Below are 20316 nucleotides of genomic sequence, written 5' to 3' on the forward strand. Positions count from 1 at the left end.
GCAGCTCAGATATGACTTGTGCTTTGTTGCCGATTGGCTTCAGCTACAAATAGGTATTTCTTTTCACTTCCAATCCCTTCCCCAGCTGCAGCCAGGTCAGTAGGATTGTGCTCAGGTGTCTTCTAGGCATTATCTGTACATCACCTCTGACTTCAGGGATGAGCATCTTTGTTAAAGGGCCAGCTCATGCCTTCATTTTCCCATTCCTAACTTGTGCAATTAATTCTACAGACTGTGTTATCAAATTTAGGAGGTCTGTAATCTTTGTTCAGCTGTCATCATGAGATGGGGGCCAGCTGTCAGTGGGAAACTAGTGGTTACAGTGTTAGTTGCTGCTTTCTGTGTAGCTGGGCTGTATTCGGACAATATCTATTCCTGTGTGCTGGGAAGTGTTTTCATGCAGCACATAGCAAGCCTGGCAGGAGCTGAACATCCACAGAGAAATTTTACAGTGTTTTCACAGCAACATCTATAAAATATAGGTGAGATTTCTAATTACTGAATTCATTTAAAGTGTCTGTATTCTCCATGTACCTGTATCTTCCACACCTGACTTCTGTATCAGCACTTGTGAGCAAAGCTTTTTAGCATTTTTCATTATTGATACAGACATTAAAATTCAAGATTATGCACTGCATAAGACAGTAAGAGTGAAACTTCAAATGTAACAGATCTGCTGGGCCAAAATCTACCAATATACTGTGGTTTTCCTTAAGGCTTATGGAGTGATGTGAGGTTCTTTATTAAATAAAGCAGAGTGTAAACAGGGTATTTCTTATTCATGCATTTTCAGGGGAAAGCTAAGTGAGCCAATTGAACTTACCATGTTACTGAGTTTGAATTTTCAGAGATAGCTGCCTTTCCTCTCTCCTCCTTGCAAAAATACCTGGAGAAAATGAAACTTGAAGATACTGCTGTGGTTTCATGGCCTCTCACTTTGTGGATGTTTGAGTTGGGAACACTGCCTCCTGAAATTTGGGGGAGTTGGTGAATGTGAACCTACTTCCCTGAGCTTTTCAGTCACCAGGGCAAAGCAGTCCCTGACAGGAGATGAGATTTGAGGAATGAGCTTTGATTGTCATCAGCTTTCCATTACAAGATGACTTTGAGATCCTACTCCACAAAGTCTTTTGCATTAGTTTCTGACAGTTCTCTGGACACAAATCTTGCTTATGTTCATATTCCACTAGATTTTTAGAGGAGGAAAGACTTTTGGACTAGGCTGTTGGAGAGAGAATGGCTTCCTGGAACATACTTTATGAATTTCATATTTGATCAGCAACAGTTTTGCTTTTTCTTCTTTCCTTTACCTCACAATGTAACTGTCATCCCGATGGGCTGAGAGATCACCAGGTCTGCTCTAAATAAACGTGTGTGATGCTCTCTTTCATGCCAGATAGCACAAAAAGGCACTGTGACAGATGTGCAGCTAGTCTGGAATTTCTCCTGAATGAGCAAAGCAGGTAAAATGGGATGAGAGTCCTGTGCAAAGGAGTGCTTCATGCCTGAACAGTTACTACCATTTCAAGCCCTGTTCCTGGTAACACAGAACTGCTCCAAAAATACAGCCCTCATCTCACTGCAAATGCTTACAGGGCATCAGCTAGCTGGGAGCACTGCCTGAGAGCTCCACCAGCTCCTCTTTACCACCAGCCAATTCACACCTTACACAGAAAGGAGGGCAGTTGCAATACCTGTATCTTGCACAGCCATGTAGCTACATACTTCTTACTGTTGTTTTCTTAAGGTGGCAGCATTTCACCTTTGGAGTCCTGTGCTAGAGTGGCGTTTTGATGCGTGTCTTCATGCAAGGTGGCCTAGGTTCTACTCTGCTGTAGCAGTGATTGCTTTTCCCTTTCTCTTTTACGATATTCATTCCAGCCTGTGTGCTTCCTGGCCACTGCCTGTGGTGCGGGGATAAGAGATCCTTGACAGCTGCTGGGGCTGTGGGCTTGGCACTTGATGGAGATCGAATCAGCACAGTGCTTCCTGCTATGCTATTTAACAGATGACAGTGCCCAGCTGCACATAAATGATTATAAAATCTGAGAAATTAGGGACTGACAGTCCCTGTTAGAAACTTAGGCTGGCTTTTGTGCGCTGTCAAATATGATCTCTGCAAAATGAAGCAGGACAGTTGGACCAATGGAACATGGACAGACAGGTCCACATGACTTTGGCAATGTTCTTGGTGGTGGGTGGGAAACTGGTTAGTACTACAGGAAAGCTTGCTTTTAGCTTAACGATCTAAGACACAGCTGTATTGTTTAAGCCTCTTTGATTTCAGCACTTCTGACCAAGTACCTGCCTTATCTTTCTAGTTCAATCTAAGCTCATCTACATGAGAGAAAAATGATACTGTGGTTCTGGCATTGGTTGTCTCAGCCATATTTGTCCTGTCTTGGATTTCCCCAGTGTCTGGATATAGGATCTGTCAAAGGGGCCAGGTCAGGGCTGTATGGATGGAATCCAGTGTTCTGGGGGCTGGAGAGAGGATTTGTTTCATGTTGTCTTCTCCACCATATGCTTCAGAAAGGCTTCTGAAAATACCTGCTTTCCTTCTGCACTCAGAGAACCAGTTTCCCATGTGTCCGGTGCTCTTCTGGAGCTTGGCTGGTTTCCTGGAATCATCTTTCATTCTCCCTTTTTCTGGCCTGTCCCATGGCATAAAGCTAGATTTAGTCAGTGGTAGATGACTAAAGAGGATGAAAGTGATTGAGGGGGATGCCATTCTGATCATGTTGTTGACCACAGGACCTAAGTTTGACAGTTCTTAAGAACGTTAGATTGAATTACAGCTGTGGTTATCCATCAACCCTCTGATGGCTGGTAGTTGCCATGTGTAGTACGCATATAAGTTTCAGCTTTACTGGATGATTTAGTGAAGAATTTTTGAGTAAAGGACAAATCTCCTGCTGCTCTGCAGCAAGGTAGAGCTGTTATTACAGAACAGGCAGGCACTGAGGACAGTGTCAGTTCAGGCCCAGTTCATAAGGAATAGTGCTGTGATTTGCTCTGGTTGTGACTTATTTTTGTAGAAAACAGCTGTGCTGTGGGAGCAGAAAACAAGCTGGTAGTTAAGCAGCTGGGGAGAGAATTTCCAGCATGTTAGATAACTAAGCAGGAGGTTTGGCAGAACAGCTCAAAGTGTATTTACGATGAATGCTCTTGTATTACTTAGAGGATGTGGTGTGGTGGCATTCTTCTGGGCACAGCCCTCTGGTTGGCACCTGAACATAAAGTGCTGTAGGAACTTGGGCCTTTCGGGACAGACAAGCAAATACCAGAACATAACTGAAAACAGAAAATCATCACAGTGAAACCCAAGTGCTTTTGTAACCTTGGAGTCAAGTTCTGACCAACCTATACACGTGGTCCTCTCGCTGACTTGGAGCAAGGAGAGGAATGTGTTCCCTGGTCTAGAAGGGAATGGCTTTGCTCATCACTGGAGTGCAGCCACGTGTCTTCTGTGAGAGGCACCTGGTGCTGACTATTCAGGTTGCAATGAGAGGCTGAGGAAGGCTGGGGACTTTTTTCTTCTGTATAGCCTCCAAAATCTTCTTCTGTCCTACTTCCACTGTTCTTTCCCAATGTCATCAGTGCCCTTTGTAAAGTGGCATTGGTTTGTTTGAGGGGAATATCCTGAAGGTGAAATTAAATTCTGGGGAGGAGGACTCCATTACATTGAGCAAACTAGCAATGGAGTGGGGCTAATTTAGCAGACACCCACACAGAAGTCACCTTTTTATGTGATATGCAGTGTTCACCACCATATTTTTCACACTGAGCATAACAATAACAGGGCCCCCACAGGTGCTGAGGAGGACAGTTGGGTATCCAAAGGTTAAATAAGTTGTCCTTTTCAATGTGGAAGAAAGACGATTGGGTAAGCCTTGAAAAATCTTGAGTGATCTGTGGAAGATGCCATGGTTAGGTGAGTATCTTCATTCCCTAGTAAGCCAGGAAAAGGAAATCGGTTTTAACAAAACATGTACTGTGTGAAGCAAAGTGCTGCAAGGCACTGACTATGCCAAAAATTTAAATGATTTAGAAAGCAGTGAGAGACATTCCTAGCAGATAAGTCCATCAGTGCTGTTAAAGACAAAAGCTGTAAATACTGCCTCTGGTTTGGAAAATCACAAAGCCAGAGACTGCTTGAAGGTTGCAGACAGAAAGTAACTATGCTGTACTTTTCTTGCTCTTATGCTCTTCCTCTGAAACCAGTCAGCTGCAGCTGCCTGAGGCAGGATGGAAGGGTAGATGGATATGTTGTGTACCTCACTGAGGTTGTTACGCTCTTGTAAAAAGCGTAACAAGAGCATAATAGTGAAGGGACTAGGAAAACAAGGGCAGAATGGCCTCTCCTCCAAGAATCTACATGTTTGCACTCAAGAAGCTCAATCTGGTTTGTGTCCACTCTTGTTACCTTGTAAGCAGGTCCAAAAGAAGAGTCGTGGTGAGTCTTCATCAGTGTAACATCTTGCTGAACACTTAGCAGTGCTCTGTAAGTGTGTGAGCAGAAATGGCCTATCTAGACCCTGTATAGCCGTTGCCAAATGTGTGCTCTCAGTGCCAGAGGGTGGAACTGATAAAGCAGTCTGTCCCCTAGCATATTTTATTTCTGGTATTGCAGTTCCAGGATAAGCGGCATCTTGTGCCATTTCCAGGGGGAATTTTATTTTACACACATACATATGGACACTGTATGGGCACAGTGTACAGTGTTAAGCAAGGTGTAGCAGCAAGCTGTTCTTACCAGTTCCCTTTTTGTGCCCTTTTCCTTTTGTCCTACTCATCAGCTGCTCTCAGACCTTATCACCTATATTCTTCAGACCCTAAAGTATCTTTTTGACTTGCACTTCATATTCTCTGTAAGCTTTCAGACACTCTTATCTTAGGTTGGCTAATATGACTCTGGAGTAAGTCCATTGCATAAGCAGACTGGCAGGCTGGAAATTTCAGCATCAGTTTGGAGGGTGACTCTTAAACTCCCCACTAGGCAAAGCAGAAGTGCACAGTGATGCAGACTCCCTCTGAAACAGCTGGTTCCAGCTCTGAAAGCAGTCTAGCCCCTGCTATTGTGGTCTCCAAGACCTGGGTATTTTAGCCAAGCAGGTCACTACAGTAACACCACTGCTGGTTTTGGTGCCAGGCTGGGTTTGGGTGTTTGTGGGTTTGTGACAGCACTGCCCTTTGCTGTACAGGCACACCCTTTGAATCTGGGCTTGTTCTTTATTTTTTATTGCCTTTTTCGCCTTGCACCATGAAATGCTCCTCTCCATTGGCACAGAGGATTAAAGCTAGCTGGGTGGTTTATACCAGGGCGCATGAGAACTGGAAAAAAACTGGGACACTACTTTTAAGATTGTATTTAAAAAAGACTTTGGAGAAAGATGATTTCTTTTACAAGGGGGTGCTGGTTCCCTGCAGTGTGTTCTGTCACCATGTCACAAGATTTCTAAAAGGAGCAGAATCAGTAGGACACTGGTGTATCAGTCTGCAAAGAGCAGCTTTCTTCCCTCGCCTTCCATACTTAACTAAGCTGGTATCATACGGTTCAGTCTCCCCACTCCCCTCCCACCCCCCCTGCCTGCTTCCGCCAACAGTCCTCTCAAAATGTGCTTGGTAACTACTCTCCTAAAGAGCTGACTCTTTCAGTTCTTCTGCGTAACAAAAACTTGTGCTGCTCATAAATAGATTTGCAATTACCAAGGGAAACAGAAGAATAAGTGCAGCCCAGCTGCATCAAAGCCAGCCTCCCATTCTGTCTTAAAGAAGCCCATGAAATTCAACACACACTATTCAAGCATAGGTGGGAGACCTCTGCAGGGATCTTTCCTTTGAACAACATTCCTCTTCTGCAGGATCTGCTGTTTGCAGCAGAATTGTTAAAGAAACACAGAGTACCTGGCTAGTGTCTTTATGATGATGAAAGCTTTTTGTTTTGGTTTTTTTTTCACTAACCTGGGGTTTTGTGTATTTTTTATAGCAGTCAAAGGTAAAAGTTGCCTGGCCAAAGCAGTACAAGAGGTAATGATTTTATACAGATGAAAAAAGGCATTGGCCAAGGTTATGCATCAAACTGGGTAGATCTGGGGTGGGGGAATAAAGATCTCTGACTATATCAAGTTATGTGGAAGGATTAAGCAGTAGAAAGGAGGGAGGCAGTGGTATATGTGAGTGATTCCTAGCCTTCCCTATTGAAGAGATCACCTGTGTAAGGAAGATCCCTTTTATGTCGTCTGCCTAGGTTGCTGGGGGCACGAGATGGGCATACACCCAGCATAGTGGTTTTTAGGCACCCTGCTGAGAGGAACAGGCGCTATCCCAGCATTCAATAACAGGTGTATCAGGATCCTGCAAACCTGGGGGGCTCAGCTTGTCTTAGATCCTGGGCTCAGGCTCTGTGTCCCCACAAAGTGGTTGGTTTCACAGTGACACATTTCTGCATATCCCAGAAAACATGCCTGGAGCTGGGGCATGCAGTGTCATATGGCAAGCTTCTCTGCAAGGGCTCTGTGCTGCTTCTTGCTGGAAGTGCTGAAACAGTGAGGACAACACTCACCTGTTGAATCAAAAGCAATTACCATTATTTCTGGTCTCCTCAGAGATGTGATTGCTTCCTGGAACCCCTCTGGAGAGCTTCCCTGTGTGGGAGTTCCCTTGACCCAGGTCCTTGGATGGGTCTGTGGAAGAATTCAAACATACAGCCCTATTGATGTCAGTGGGGACTTTATGATCTCTTTTATGAGGGGTATGTACCTATGTTTCTTCCTAGGTGCTTAGGGTGCAATAGCAGAGGCATGATGCTCACTTTCTTTCAGTATGATTACTAAAAAATGTTGCTTAAGACAATAATCAGGTCTGTGCAAGACTGGCTGCAAGTAATAGGACACTTCTGGTAGGCCACAAGCTAATGGTTTGGAGGGGGCTACTTTAAATGTAAGATCAGTCTATGTTCAGTGCCGGAACACCACATCATTGTTATTGATTGAGGAAATGAACACCTAAACTTCTTGTTTTATGGAGATTAAGTTACCTGCAGAGCAAGAAGGGACAGGGGGAAGAAGACATCAGTGAGAATGCATCTCAGATGTTTGATTTTTCTAGCAAAAATCTCAATTTTAATTCTGTAGGCTTTCTACTGCTGTGCGGGGGAGAGAAAGGAGCTGGGAGAAGGACACTTCTAATTTTGTCCAGTTCTTCTTTCCCTCCCTTCTGTCCATGTCCATGTGTTGAAGTGTGTAAAGCATCCAAGTGTCCCAGTTATTCTCATTCCTCACAGAGAGCACTCTGTCCCTAGGCTGAACTCATGGTGCTTTGGGTCTTTCCACAGGGTTGAAGAGGGTACTCTGGCATCTGAACTCCAGTGTGGGGCTGAAGGACACTTATTCTGCATGTTTATTCTGTGCTGCAGCTATTTTTAACAGCTGATGTTACACAGACTTATGCTGCTTCTGAAATCAGATTAGATGGCAAAGTCAAGAGGTGAGCAGAGAAGCTTGGTAATGAGGAGCAGCAGCTAACATCACCATAACCTGCTGAATTGCACTGCAGTGCTGCCTGCAGGCTGCAGCCAGCCCCTTGACATAACCTGAGGTCTTTTCTTTCCGGAGAGAAGGGGTAAGTTTCTGGCTGTATACCTCACAGATAAGCTTGGGTTCATCATTCACATGTGTCTGGGGATAATCATGCCTCTAAAGGTCTTTGGCAGCTTGGCAATGGTGTCTTTATGGTTTAGTAGCCTTTTGCTTGCCTTCTGTGCTGGTGATGTAGAGAATGCATTTGGGGTTTTAAGAAGTTGATCTATGAGGGACCACATTAGCTTTCAGAGCCAGCTTGTAAACCCTTCCTGGCACAGAAAGTCTTCAAGGAGAGGGATATGACAGTAACTTACGATCCCAGGCAGCCTACAGGCTTCTTGCAGGCTGCGCAAGACAAGTGGGTGATACAAGGGTCAAGAAAGAAAATGAAGTCTGTGCACTGTGTGGACTGTCTCCTCCACACCATACTGATGTGGAACGTGAGCAAGGCTCCTGCAGATGCTGTGGTCTAAATTGGAGAACAGAAGCAGTGCAGAACTAGAGGCTGTGTCTGGCTTGGTTCCCAGAAGAGCTCCCCTGACATGCTTCTACTGCATGCTACATTCTGTAGATCCTCCTTTATCGATCTTTTCTGAGCACTCACTGGTCTTTTGAGATTTTTCTAGTTCCCATGGAGTGGAAGTCCATTAATTCAGTAACTGCCCTGAACATCACTCAGTTCAATTTGGTGAAACAAAGTTAGACCATCAGAACATTTTTCTTTGCTTACATTTCCTTTTGGTGGTAATGGTTGCATATCTAAGGCATCAGGAAGGAAGGCTTCAAGAAGGAACCAAAAGTTAGGAAATGCATATGTTAGAAATAAGGTTTTGTGTATTTTTTTTTTCTCGTGGTCAGTTTCTTCAAAGACAAGTCTGTGCTGTGTGTTCCTCCTTATTTCTACAGAGGTGGTCATGAAATAGCAGCAGATCCCACCATGCACTGCAATCTTCATGAAATCAGTTCAACTGAAATTCTGTAATGGATGAAGACCATCTTTCTGTTTGCTTTTTTTTTTTTAATATAGGAAGAATACTCTCTGTGTTACGTGCATCGGAGTTCATTCAAGGATGTATCCCAAATGTAGGTGTTATGTAAAAGTAAAATCTCTTTTCTCTGTCTTTATCCTCCTTGTATCACAGTGCTTGGAGTGGAAATAAATACTGTTTTCCTGATACTGATGGAACAACAATGGAGTGAAATTCTGCCTGTAGAACTCATTTACACACCTATATTACTCTGAAGTGTTTAGTAAACTAACCAGCAAGCTTGGCCTACAAGTGCTGCTCCTAATTCTTACATTCCCTGCTTTTCTTATGCTTGTAAGCATACTTAACTGTTACGATGCCAAGCTGTTTAGCTTGTGAAGATCTTGACCTAGTTGCACAGCTAGGAAAACAGAGCTCCTTTAAGGTGGTTTAGGCAGAAGTGGTAACTGAACACCAGCCTCTTGGCAAAATACCAGCTTTGCCAAACAACTTTTCCAAAGGAATGTGTCACACAAGATACGACTGCAGATTATGTTTTGCCTGATGACAGCAAGAGACTTAGTAAATATCAATGGACCTGCTTTGATGCCATGAGAACTGGACCTTCAGCTGAAATAACTTTTTTGTGTGTTTGACCCTTTGACAAGGGTTTGGTCTTTACAGACTACTCCACGGGACTTTTACAGATTTCATAAGGTTATCTGTAACCCCTCTTTCTTCCTCTTCCCAGGTGGTCCTGGTGCTGAGAGGGAAAGGAGACAACTCAAATAGCCCACTGGTACTATTGTCTTAAGTACTTGTGTCAAGTATGAATCTTGGTGTTTTACTTCTTTGTATTTGCACTTCCATGCTTGCTGAGCTGGAGTGCTTGCTTCTGTTTTATGTACACATAGTTCTCTCAGCTTGCGTTTGGGCTGTTGAAAGTAAGGATGAAAGCTTTGTGCTAGGGTAGTGTATGACATAAAATGTTGGTTAACGGGTTTCCTTGAAAACCGTTCACATTTCAAATAGATTTATGTATAAGGGGGGCAGTTTGAACACATCGCAAACCCCTAAAGCCTTAGTGAAACCTGAATTTGGCCATCTCAACTATTTATAGAACACTCTGTGCCTATTCTAAATATATTTTCCTCAAGGGAACCTCATCTCAATCCCCTGCTCCACAGCTTCATTTGGATCAGCAATGCTGCTATGATCTGTTAGGAGAAATTCCTTCTAGCTCTGTGGCAGAGCTGCAGATGTTGCTGGTCTGGCCCTTAAAGGGGAAATTCTGTGCTAGGCAGAGTTTAAGGCTTTAATCTCTGTAGCCAGCCAGGTATAGAAACATTAATGGTATATTGGGTCATTTCCTGTAGCCATTGCTACAGCCTCCTCTGCTGGTAGGTCTAGAGTTCTGGAGAGGGGTCAAAACAAGTGATTTAATTGGCAGTGTGTGGCACCTTTCCCTTTCAGGAGTCTTCAGCCTTGCGAACTAGGCTTAACAGCAAGCACACAAAATGTTTTCTTTCTGTAGGAAGTGTGAAGAGAGTTCTGTGGGCAGAAGGCGTTTCTTATTGCAAGGATGCTTGAAACTGGTGTTTTATTTCTCTGCTACAGGGAAGAGAAATATCTCTTCTGTTGGGACTACCTCCATGACAATGCTTGGAGAGCTGTGCCTCTGACTTTACAGGATGGTTTTTCCTGGTATGTTACCTACCCACCAGAAGCGGAAGTCTCCTCTTTTCTAGCTGGCATTTTGTAACCACTCTGGCAGTAGAGCCAGCTATGCAGGCTTTACCCAGTGCAAACTTTGCTTTGTGTTAGTGAAGGTGGAAGTGCTGTAAGATGGTATGGAACTAATATTGCAGGAATGGCTCCTGTCTTGTCTGGCTTTGGAGACTGATCTGTTGTTTTCCAGTCAGATGAATATGGGGCATTTAGAAAGCAGGGTTTGAGTTCCACTTGCTGTGGATTGAATGGGGTCAGTCTGTCAACAATATTGCTCACACATAATGACAGAGGGTTTCTTCAGGCCAAGGAGAGCAACTCATCCCACACTAGATTCCGAGGTGGAGAATCTTTACCTTTTAGAAAAATCATATTTTCTTTTTTCAGTCATACGCTCTGGCTGTACCATAGGATAGAAGTTGTGATGCAAAAGGTACACTGCAGAACTTCACAGGACATTTTTCATCCTTCAAGTTTAAAAATATTTAGAAAAATGCACCGTTTATTGAATTTGGTAGGTTTGAACAGTTTCTTCTGTAGGAGAGTTACATTCTATCTGCATGACAGATGCTACAGATCACCATCCTGAGTGGAAAATTTTGGGTTAGTGTAGAGGCAGGATGGGCCATCAGGATAGTAGTTATGCTGCTCCACAGCAAGGGTTGATACTGACATATATGCTCAGAAGAAAGTAACTGTTCCCTGTTCCTATGATGTGATTGACCTAGATTCTATTTTGTGGATCTTGGACTCAGTTTACAACTTTGGTGTAAAGCACCAAAACTGCTTGCACTGGTTCAAGGGCAGGATTTGGAAGCAGTGTGTCTCCAGAAGTCATGTCACTTTAGGCACTGGTTAGAAATCCTTTTCTGAGTACAGTGAAGGGTGGACCTGAAGGATGGAGAACCCTGTGCAAGGCTTTGCCACTCCGTGATCAGGGTAACATAGCTCACTGTGTATCTAAGCACCAGAAAATGTTTTTGAAGTTTACAAAAGCTTTTCTGGGTTATTACCCTTTAAGGTTGAATGGGCCAGCATGTTGCAAGGTCACAGAGAGGTATTAGCTCAGGACTTAGCAGGAAGAGTTTCTTAGCATTCCTCCAGAGCTGTTTTCTTCTTTTGCTGCCTCTGGAGCCACATGAAATGGAAAGGGTTATGTACTTGCCTGCCTGGCAGGAGTTTAATCCCAGCTCAGTGCAGCAAAATGGACTGGGTCCAGTACTTGTGGAATCAATGAAATAGCTAAAGTGTATTTTGCAAGGAATTTCACATGGGGGATTGCATGGTTACCCTTAATATTTCCCCAAGACACATTCTGCTTCACACACTGGCCTCTTCGTAGTCTCCTTGGCTATTCCAAGGAATCTGTGTCAGCATAGCTTTAGATTTTGCTCTGGTCATGGCTTACCTGTGTGCATGCAGATAGCATTTCCTTGCCTCTGTCCTAGCATACAGGAATGGAAAGATGAGTCTCTGAAATCACTGCAGTGCTCCTCAGCCTAGTGCAACACTCCATGCCTTGGGGTACTGCTGCTGCACTCTGCTAGGGAGACCTGCTCAGTTCAGGCAGTATCTGTGATTCCGTAGGGATGCATTAATGCAGGAAAAGTTTTTCATTAATGGAGCTAAGCCAAGATGGGTGCTCAGACTCTAGTGCTGATCATTTGTGTTAGTGTTTCAGTAAAAAGATACCCCTAAAGTGTCTGTCAGTAGTTCCTGGGCTGGTAGTGTGATTGGCAGTTTTCTGGCTAGCCTCAGCATGCCTCTGGCTTGTTATTCCCACTAATGTCTCTCTAAGACTGGCTTCCTTGTAATGGAAGGTCCCGTTTAACCACTCTTGATATAAATAAATTAGAGTGCCTTTAGAAAGCTAGAGTACGTAATGTGTGCCAACAAAAATTTTATCATTTGTGCTTGGAAGAAATGATACATCCCTTTTGCAGTGTTCGCAAGAGATTCAGCATCTCCATTTGTAGTCTCTGGCCTTGGTTCTCTCATGGCCTAGGTGTGTTGTCTGAACTGAGGCAGTGAAAACATCAAGAGCATTTAACCACAAGACAAACACCAGTAGTGAAACAGCTCAGAGCAGCAGAATCAGAGTACCAAGCAGCTGAGGTGAAAAGCTCAATTTTAAGACTAATTTGAACATTGAATGAGGAGCTAATATCTCAGCTACTGTGAGGAGTCTCTTCTCAGTCTGCTGTTCATGTTCTGTGAGCAGAGTATAGTGGTATATATAGAACACACAGTGAAAAAATGGCTTTGTACAACTAGTGCGGGCAGTGCAGGGTGAAAGGAAGCGTCTGGTTTTGGTGACGAAATTAGAAATCTGTCTTCTTGTCTGTGCTCTGGGGAGCTGATCAGATGTTTTATGGCATGATACCATATTACAGCTTGAAGAGCCAGTTTCAGAGCTGGCTTCTGTAATTGCCTGATAGTTTAACCTGACTCCATTTCCCCCTAAGAGGGGGATATATCACCTTTATTCATATTGCCTTGTTCATCAGTAAATGTAAAGCAAATTGTAAAATCAGACCTATTTGAACTAACATTTGTAGCAATTCTTTTGCTCATGCACAAACCAACCCCCTGATGCCAGTCTAGCTTTTCCCTTATACCAGACTGAAATAAGATCATAATGTCCATTAATATTCTCTTTTCTTTTTGAAGTGTTGGGGAAGCATTTGGATACCATGGAAATGAATGACAATATGGTGAAAAACTGTTTTAGAAAGTATTTAAGATAATAAATTTAATTATTGAAGTAGCTTTGCTGTATTTTAGTAGAGGCTTCTGCTTTTTTCCATTGTTTCCAGTATGATGTTTAGGATGGAATTCACCCGTACCCAGGAATGCAGGGGAGGCTCTGCCCTGAGTCAGGTGGGACTTGAGTGCTGCATGTGGTGTACATTTGTGTACTCAAACAGTGATGGATACCACTGGTTGCTTTTTTATCTGCTGGGTATGGGATAGGTTTTAATCCTGGTTAAATCCTGTAAATCCAGGTCTGTTTGCCTCCTCTTGAAAGAACTTCTCTTTCTTTTGCAGGCATGGTTCAGAAACTCGACCAGAAGCTGCCTGTAGCCAATGAGTACCTGCTGCTTTCAGGAGGTGTGCGGGAAGGTGTGGTGGACATTGATCTTGATGAGCTGAATGTGTATGCACGAGGCACAGACTATGACATGGACTTCACCCTGCTTGTGCCCGCACTGAAGCTGCATGACCGCAACCAACCAGTTACGCTGGACATGCGCCACTCGGCTTTGTGCCATTCCTGGCTGAGCCTGCGTCTGTTTGATGAAGGAACTATCAGCAAATGGAAGGACTGCTGCACGATAGTGGATCATATCAATGGAGCTACCAATTATTTCTTCTCTCCAACAAAAGTGGCAGACTGGTTCTATGACTCCATTAGCATTGTCCTCTCTGAGATCCAGAAAAAACCCCAGCGAGGGATGCCAAAGGTAGAGAAGGTAGAAAAGAATGGGACTATTATATCCATCATTTTGGGAGTGGGCAGCAGCCGCATGCTATACGACATTGTCCCTGTGGTGTCCTTCAAAGGCTGGCCAGCTGTGGCCCAGAGCTGGCTGATGGAGAACCACTTCTGGGATGGGAAGATCACAGAGGAGGAAGTCATAAGTGGGTTTTACTTAGTGCCTGCATGTTCTTACAAGGGGAAGAAGGACAATGAATGGAGGCTTTCATTTGCCAGAAGTGAAGTGCAGCTGAAAAAGTGCATCTCCAGCAGCCTCATGCAAGCCTATCAGGCCTGCAAAGCTATCATCATCAAATTGCTGTCCCGCCCCAAAGCCATTAGTCCATATCACTTGCGGAGCATGATGCTGTGGGCTTGTGACAGGCTACCAGCCAGCTACTTAGCCCAAGAGGATTACGCAGCCCATTTCCTCCTGGGTCTCATTGATGATCTCCAGCACTGCTTGGTCAACAAGATGTGCCCTAACTATTTCATCCCCCAGTGCAATATGCTGGAGCACCTCTCTGAAGAAACAGTCATGCTGCATGCACGGAAGCTGTCCTCAGTGCGCTCAGACCCTGCCGAACACCTTCGAACTGCCATTGAACATGTCAAAGCAGCCAACCGGTTAACGCTAGAGCTCCAACGGCGGGGCAGCACCACCAGCATCCCCTCCCCGCAGTCAGATGGAGGGGACATCAACCAGCCTGATGACCGATTAGCCAAAAAGTTGCAACAGCTAGTGACTGAGAATCCCGGGAAGTCCATCTCCGTCTTCATTAACCCAGATGATGTCACAAGGCCTCACTTCAGAATTGATGATAAATTTTTCTGAGCTTTCATCAATGTGTCCTGGGATTTCCCCCCCCCCCCCTTTTTTTTTTTCTTTGTTTTTAAAAACTCTTGCAGTGTGCAGATTTTTCCATTTGGTTTTCCTTGATGACTTAGTCTCTTGTTTTTTACATATCCAGCGTAAATTGGATCTGTTGAGAACAATCTGAGTAAATTATAATTCCTGGTTCTGCAGGACGGTGCAGATTTTGAAACAGTATATTACTATTTCATATGCTGCTTTGATTTTGTTTTTCACCCACGAAGCCCCATTGTCTGTGAGTAGTTTCTAAGGGACAACATGCACCGTAAACACACATGCCACAGTGTAATGTAAATTTTTTTTCAAACTTCCATAATTTATGTACATCGTTGGGCCTGGGGAAGGGGCAACTCACCTTCCGTTGCTTTGGAAAGTCACTTTTTTCTCATGAGCTTCCATCACCCTAAAGAATTAAAGAGAGACTCTGGGTTGGAAAGCACTACTGGTAGTTTGACGAGGCCAAATCTACTGGGCTGAAGCCCAGTTCATCTGTTCTTCACACTTCCCACACTAGGGGAGAAAGTTGACTTTAAAGATGACGATGCAGCTTTTGCGGGGATGAGTTGTTTCTGTTTTGATCTACTTTTTGAATGTAATTGTTCATAATTGGACCTTGTACGTCCAGAGGGTTGTTTCTGCTGCTTTTCCATGCAAAATAAGGTTATGGAATGTTAGTTTTAGTGTGTGTAATTATTCAAAGCCTTATTTAAATTCTATTAAAGAACATACCATTATAAATGTTAATTGCACTAATGAAATCTCTGCCATTACCTCAGTCCCACTGTTTGTGTTTCTTTCATGAATTAGCATCTATTATTAGGTCTCAGTATTGCAGATTGCTTGAGGCCCCTCAGGTCTCATGGTTTCAGGTGATTTCTTGATTGTCTTTTTGTAAAAGGCTCTTCCTTGTTAGCCCTGCTATGTGTGAGAAGTCAGATTTTGCATTGGCATATTTCTTTGGATGCGTATTGTGTGTTGCAGTGCATATTGCATTAATATGTATTGCATGTTGTTGAAACAGGTTTACCATTAGATAAGGATGTGATGCTAAAGCAGTGGTATGTGCAAAGTGAATGAGCCAGACCCTGAGCAAAGGAGCTACCTTGCTTCTCTAATGCATGCATTAGGCCTGATCCCTTATGGCAGTTACCATTCCCTTGACTCCTGTGGACTTTCTGACTTGCTCTGGGACATATGAGATCTTACTTTGGTCTCAAGTTTGCAAAAGTTGTGCTTGTGTGTAAACTTGTGGCGCAACAGTAGCCTTGAAAAACACATACACCTTCCTTTTGTGTGTAGGATAAGATGTATGGTAACAAGGGTTAGTCTGAGCCAAAAATAATTCCAAGAGTTCAAGGATAGAGTTACCTTTTGTGGCTGGCTGGCCAGTGACTGATATTTAGGCCTTAAATCAGCAATTTGGGCTTACTGATTATCCCAGAGAAGCTGCTCTGATCCAAACTCGATGCATGTTTTACAATGTGTTTATTAGAGCAGGTTGAAGTATTTTTTAAATATTTGACAGACAAATGAGACGCATATCTAGTAAATTCTAATGGATAAAAATTGTGTATGGAAAATGTGTCACTTTTTTAGCCCAGCCTTTCTGGTAAAGAAACCAGGCTGGTGGAGCAACACACCAGCAGCTTTGGAAACTGCTTTATTAGATGGCAGGGAGATTTCAATACCTGATCTAGTGCTCAAGTCATGTCTTAAAATGAAACTTTTGGCTTCTCCATCTCTTGGGCATATTTGAAAACTTCACCCCATTGCTGTAGCCAGGATGTCCACATTTACCTGAATTTACTGGTACACACTTCCATGAGCTTGAAGAAGCTCTCAGAAGTTGCTGGCTAGATGGAGTGGATGAGGATTTAACTTTAAAGCACAATTGGCTAGTGATCCTGAGCCCCGGTGCAGCTGTGCTTATGGTCCAGGGAAGGACTTGTATTGACTTCAGTGGAACCAGAACTGGGTCCTACCATTGTGGCTGTTGCCAAAGATGAGTCTTCATTTAAGCCTGTGTAACCTGCCAGGGAGGCAGAAGAATGGACTTGGAATCCACTCCAGAAGTGCTTGGGAAATGAAGATTCATTGAAATAGTCTTTCCCCCAGTCTCTGGGACTTCTGTTCGTTGGAAAAAGAATCTGGGCTGCAGGATGAAGTTTTCTCATCACCACATGAGAGAGATCTGCTCAGCACAAAGCAGCAGTATCCTGGCAGGCAGAGTACTTGTCCATGAGTCCCAGTGTTTACCGGTGCTCTTGAGTTATGCAGAAACACAGCCTTCCTCATGCCAGTTCAACGTCCTGACGACCAGCAGTTTGGCTAGCCCATGTCAAGCTCTGGTGTGTGCTCCTTTTTTTTGGTTTTAATTAAAAAACATTTTGAAAAGTATCCATTTTGTTCTTCCTGCATTATGAGGAAAATGTGTGTGTTGGTTTTTTTTTGTGGGGAGAGGAGCCTTGGCTTTCTACTGGACTGGAAAGCAATTTCCCAGGTAGGTCTGGGAGAATGTTATATCCTCTGTCTGAACTGTCTTCCAAGGAGGCAGAATCCTAATCTCCAGTAGGTTTTGAATCTCAGTCTAGTATTTGCTCCTTTCCATATACTATATCTCAATTTAATGAAGCAGGTTGCCAGCCCAGAGAGGTGATGTGTGCTTTGTATCTTAGAGAACACTGAAGCCTGTATTTTCTTCCCCTCTTATTGCCCTCTCTTGCCTTTGAGTATATGCTGAGAGAGACTTGCAAAATTCATACCTCTCTATGTGGGATTTCAAAGTAGTGAGTAGGTTTAGATGTCAATGACCTATTGTTATTCACTACCATCTGCAAGTTTCAAGGGGACTGCAGCGCTTTTCCTAGTAGGGAGTTCTTGAAAGTTCTTCACAAAAACACTTTAGAGCACCCAACCCCATGGGGTTGGCCAATGACAAACACTGCAATAAGAGAGGATGTGCTTTAAACTATCAATGTAGTCATCTTCCCTACTGACATCAAGAGGAGACAAGTCAGTGCTGTGAGTCCATGTCTTAGTGGGAGCTTCAGTTCTGCACCCATGCAATGGGGAATAAGATTTTACTTTGTTTTTGCACATTAGCTATGCCCTGTAGGCAGGGGATGTTGCAAAAAGACTGGGACAATTAGTGAGGGGCTGGCTGCATGTGTGAGAATTTCCAGAGGTCTCCTTTATTTGTCTGCATATTACTGCTTCCTACACTATTAAAAGGGAGTGGAATCCCAGCAAAGAGGGTCTGGCCTTCAGGCATCAGAAAGGTGGGAAGGAAGAAACAGTGCCCTTCAGTGGCTCCATTTCTCAGTGTGAGCCTCTTTGGACATCCTGTCTGTGGTCCTACTGTTGGGACAAGCTTTTGCCTTTGCTCTTTCCATAAGGCTTCTAGCCGTTAGGACAAAGCGGGAAGCAACTAATTTGGCTGATTCCAGTTGTGACTTCTTCTGGGATACCCTGAAGAATGTGTCACTTCTTCAGGGGGACACCGGACCTGACAAAACCACCAGCCAGTGGGGGTTTATTCTCTGTGTTATGTTGAGGGGGGTACACAAATTAGAGCAGAAGGAACAGCTTTGTGAAAGCCTGCGGTCTCTGCTCCTTCAAGCATGTTATGTGAAACCTCAGTCACTTCTGGCTGGCTGTGATAAATTGGTTTCTCTATGTTTTCCAATACTCTAGCCTGGAGAAAGGTTTGTGCTCTAACCAGAAAACCACAACTGAGCATCAGAGTCACTCTGCAGGAGATTCAGCAAAATACCAGCAGGACTTTAACCATCCACTGTCCAAAATAGAAGGCAGTCCCCAAACCTGTTGAAAGATGTGGTTTTTAACCGTCTTGTTTTTTTCTGTTGTCCTTTTGTCACTGTGAAATAGCTCTAATTTTCATCTAAATTCTTAGACTTCCCTTGATTACATTGTTCCAGTAGAGAGCAGCCTTGTTTTGGTAGCTATGGTGCTTCTGGGCTCAACAGGACCACCCAAGCTCTGTGCCTTTCCACTTCTTGGTCTTCTCATTGAGGATATAGGATGCTGTGAGACAAGCTTGTGCGTGCTACAAATTGCCAGCTTGATGACTGAAACAGGCATTGAAAGACAATAGTCACTCTTTGTGTGAGATGTGCCTTCAGCTCAACTTCTGCTGGACAGTGGGCCATATGAAATGATCCCCAAACTCTCCCTGGGTTCGCTGTGCTCTAAAACAAGTACAGGGTGGCTGGCTTCATGCAAGATGGTGTCCTGGTATGAAACATCTACCAGTAGCTAGTGGTCTCCAAACAGTTGTTGCAATTTTTTGGTATATCTGAGGATACAGGGAAAAATGACTACTTAAAAGCCTTAAAAAGCCAGAGATTCCTGAAGGTCGCATTGCTCTGCTCTCCTGAGGCTGTGGCTGGTGCTTCAGCCTGGCTCCACTCAGCTGCAGCCTCTGAAAACATTTCTGTAAAGAAGGTTTATTTAGGTGTCTCGCCAATCTGCTTGCTGTATAGTGATGAATGTTCATGGCAGCTGGGTAGTTGAATGGAAAGGGCCCCAGAGGTGGTGGCTGGGGCTGGAGGGTCACAGGGCAGGGCCCAAATCCCACTAAAGTCCTTTGGGACTTGAAAATGTGCATGAAACAAAGTGTGCGTGCTTTGCTGGATCAAGCTGATTGTGATCAGACTGAAAGTAAGCAGACATCTGTCATATTTTATTAACCCATACATAATACAAGCAGCCATGCATAATGCAAGTAAATGTGGCAGAGGGAAAAAGGAAGATAGACTTTGCTATTTCTTTTTCCTGAATGTCTGCATAGTTTGTGCCTAGAATTGCTTAAAAACATCTATTTGTCATTTTTGCAGGTTTGCTGGATATGTTTTGCCACATTGTTATGTGTTAAAGCGAATGTGTTCAAAAGGTCACTGGGCAGCTGAGTGTGATAATGATCAGATTCTCCTGCCATTACTCAGTGATTAGAAATATTTGGCATGCAAATAGCTTGTTCATCTTCAGCAAGTACATCATCTCCCTCCTGCCAGCCTTGCTTGGGGTGAGCTAATGGACTTTTAACATTATACAACTTTGAGAGTAACTCTCTAATGGCTCCTGATTAAGTTCTCCAGAAAGGCATATAACCATCATGGGGCAAAGACTAAGCAAAGGGAGGGGGGCAGAAAAGCACAGATATTAAAAAGTTGCTGGCCAGGAGACTCTTGCTGATATGTTTTGTGTTTAGAGAAATTCAGCATTATATTTAGCACATTTTGGCTTTTGAGAACTGTCTATAAATGGATCCCAATTTATTTTCTCTGAGTGCTTTTAGAATAGTGATAAAATAGTCCTCCATCCCTTCTACCCATTTGCCAATTTATAATACTTTATTCTAGGGCTGCTATGAGGAATTATTATGTTTTCCTATTATTGTCCCTGGCTCAGCACTATGCTTCCAAGCTGAATGTAGGCTTTTGGGGGTTATTTTTATCTTACTGACCTTCTGTTGTAGAGCAACATGCTCTCATTCAGTTTCCAGACAGCCTGATTTGCCTAGCAGAGAGATGTGGGTGCATATTCAGGGGCATGAGGCTCTTTTTAAACTGATCTGTCTCTGTCTTTCCTTCTCAATTTTGTGTGTTACGAATATCAACATGGAAGATGTAACTGAGGTCTTGCTGGGCACAGAGGATACATGAT

The 20316-nt window shown here is 43.7% G+C and overlaps 1 protein-coding gene across 1 annotated transcript in view; it reads left to right on the forward strand.

Annotated features, from left to right (window-relative positions):
* MB21D2 (Mab-21 domain containing 2) overlaps window positions 1-14635 on the forward strand; it is a 59153-nt gene extending 44518 nt beyond the window's left edge. The window contains exon 2 of the mRNA XM_057427428.1: window positions 13328-14635. Within this exon, the coding sequence (XP_057283411.1) occupies window positions 13328-14592 (1265 nt within the window). The 3' untranslated portion in view covers window positions 14593-14635. The remainder of the gene's footprint in view (window positions 1-13327) is intronic.
* Window positions 14636-20316: the final 5681 nt, after the last annotated feature.

The sequence above is a fragment of the Pezoporus wallicus genome, unplaced genomic scaffold (genome assembly GCF_028554395.1).
Source record: "Pezoporus wallicus isolate ANWC-B61680 ecotype Strahan unplaced genomic scaffold, APGP_CSIRO_Pwel_v1 scaffold_7107, whole genome shotgun sequence".
NCBI lineage: Eukaryota > Metazoa > Chordata > Aves > Psittaciformes > Psittacidae > Pezoporus > Pezoporus wallicus.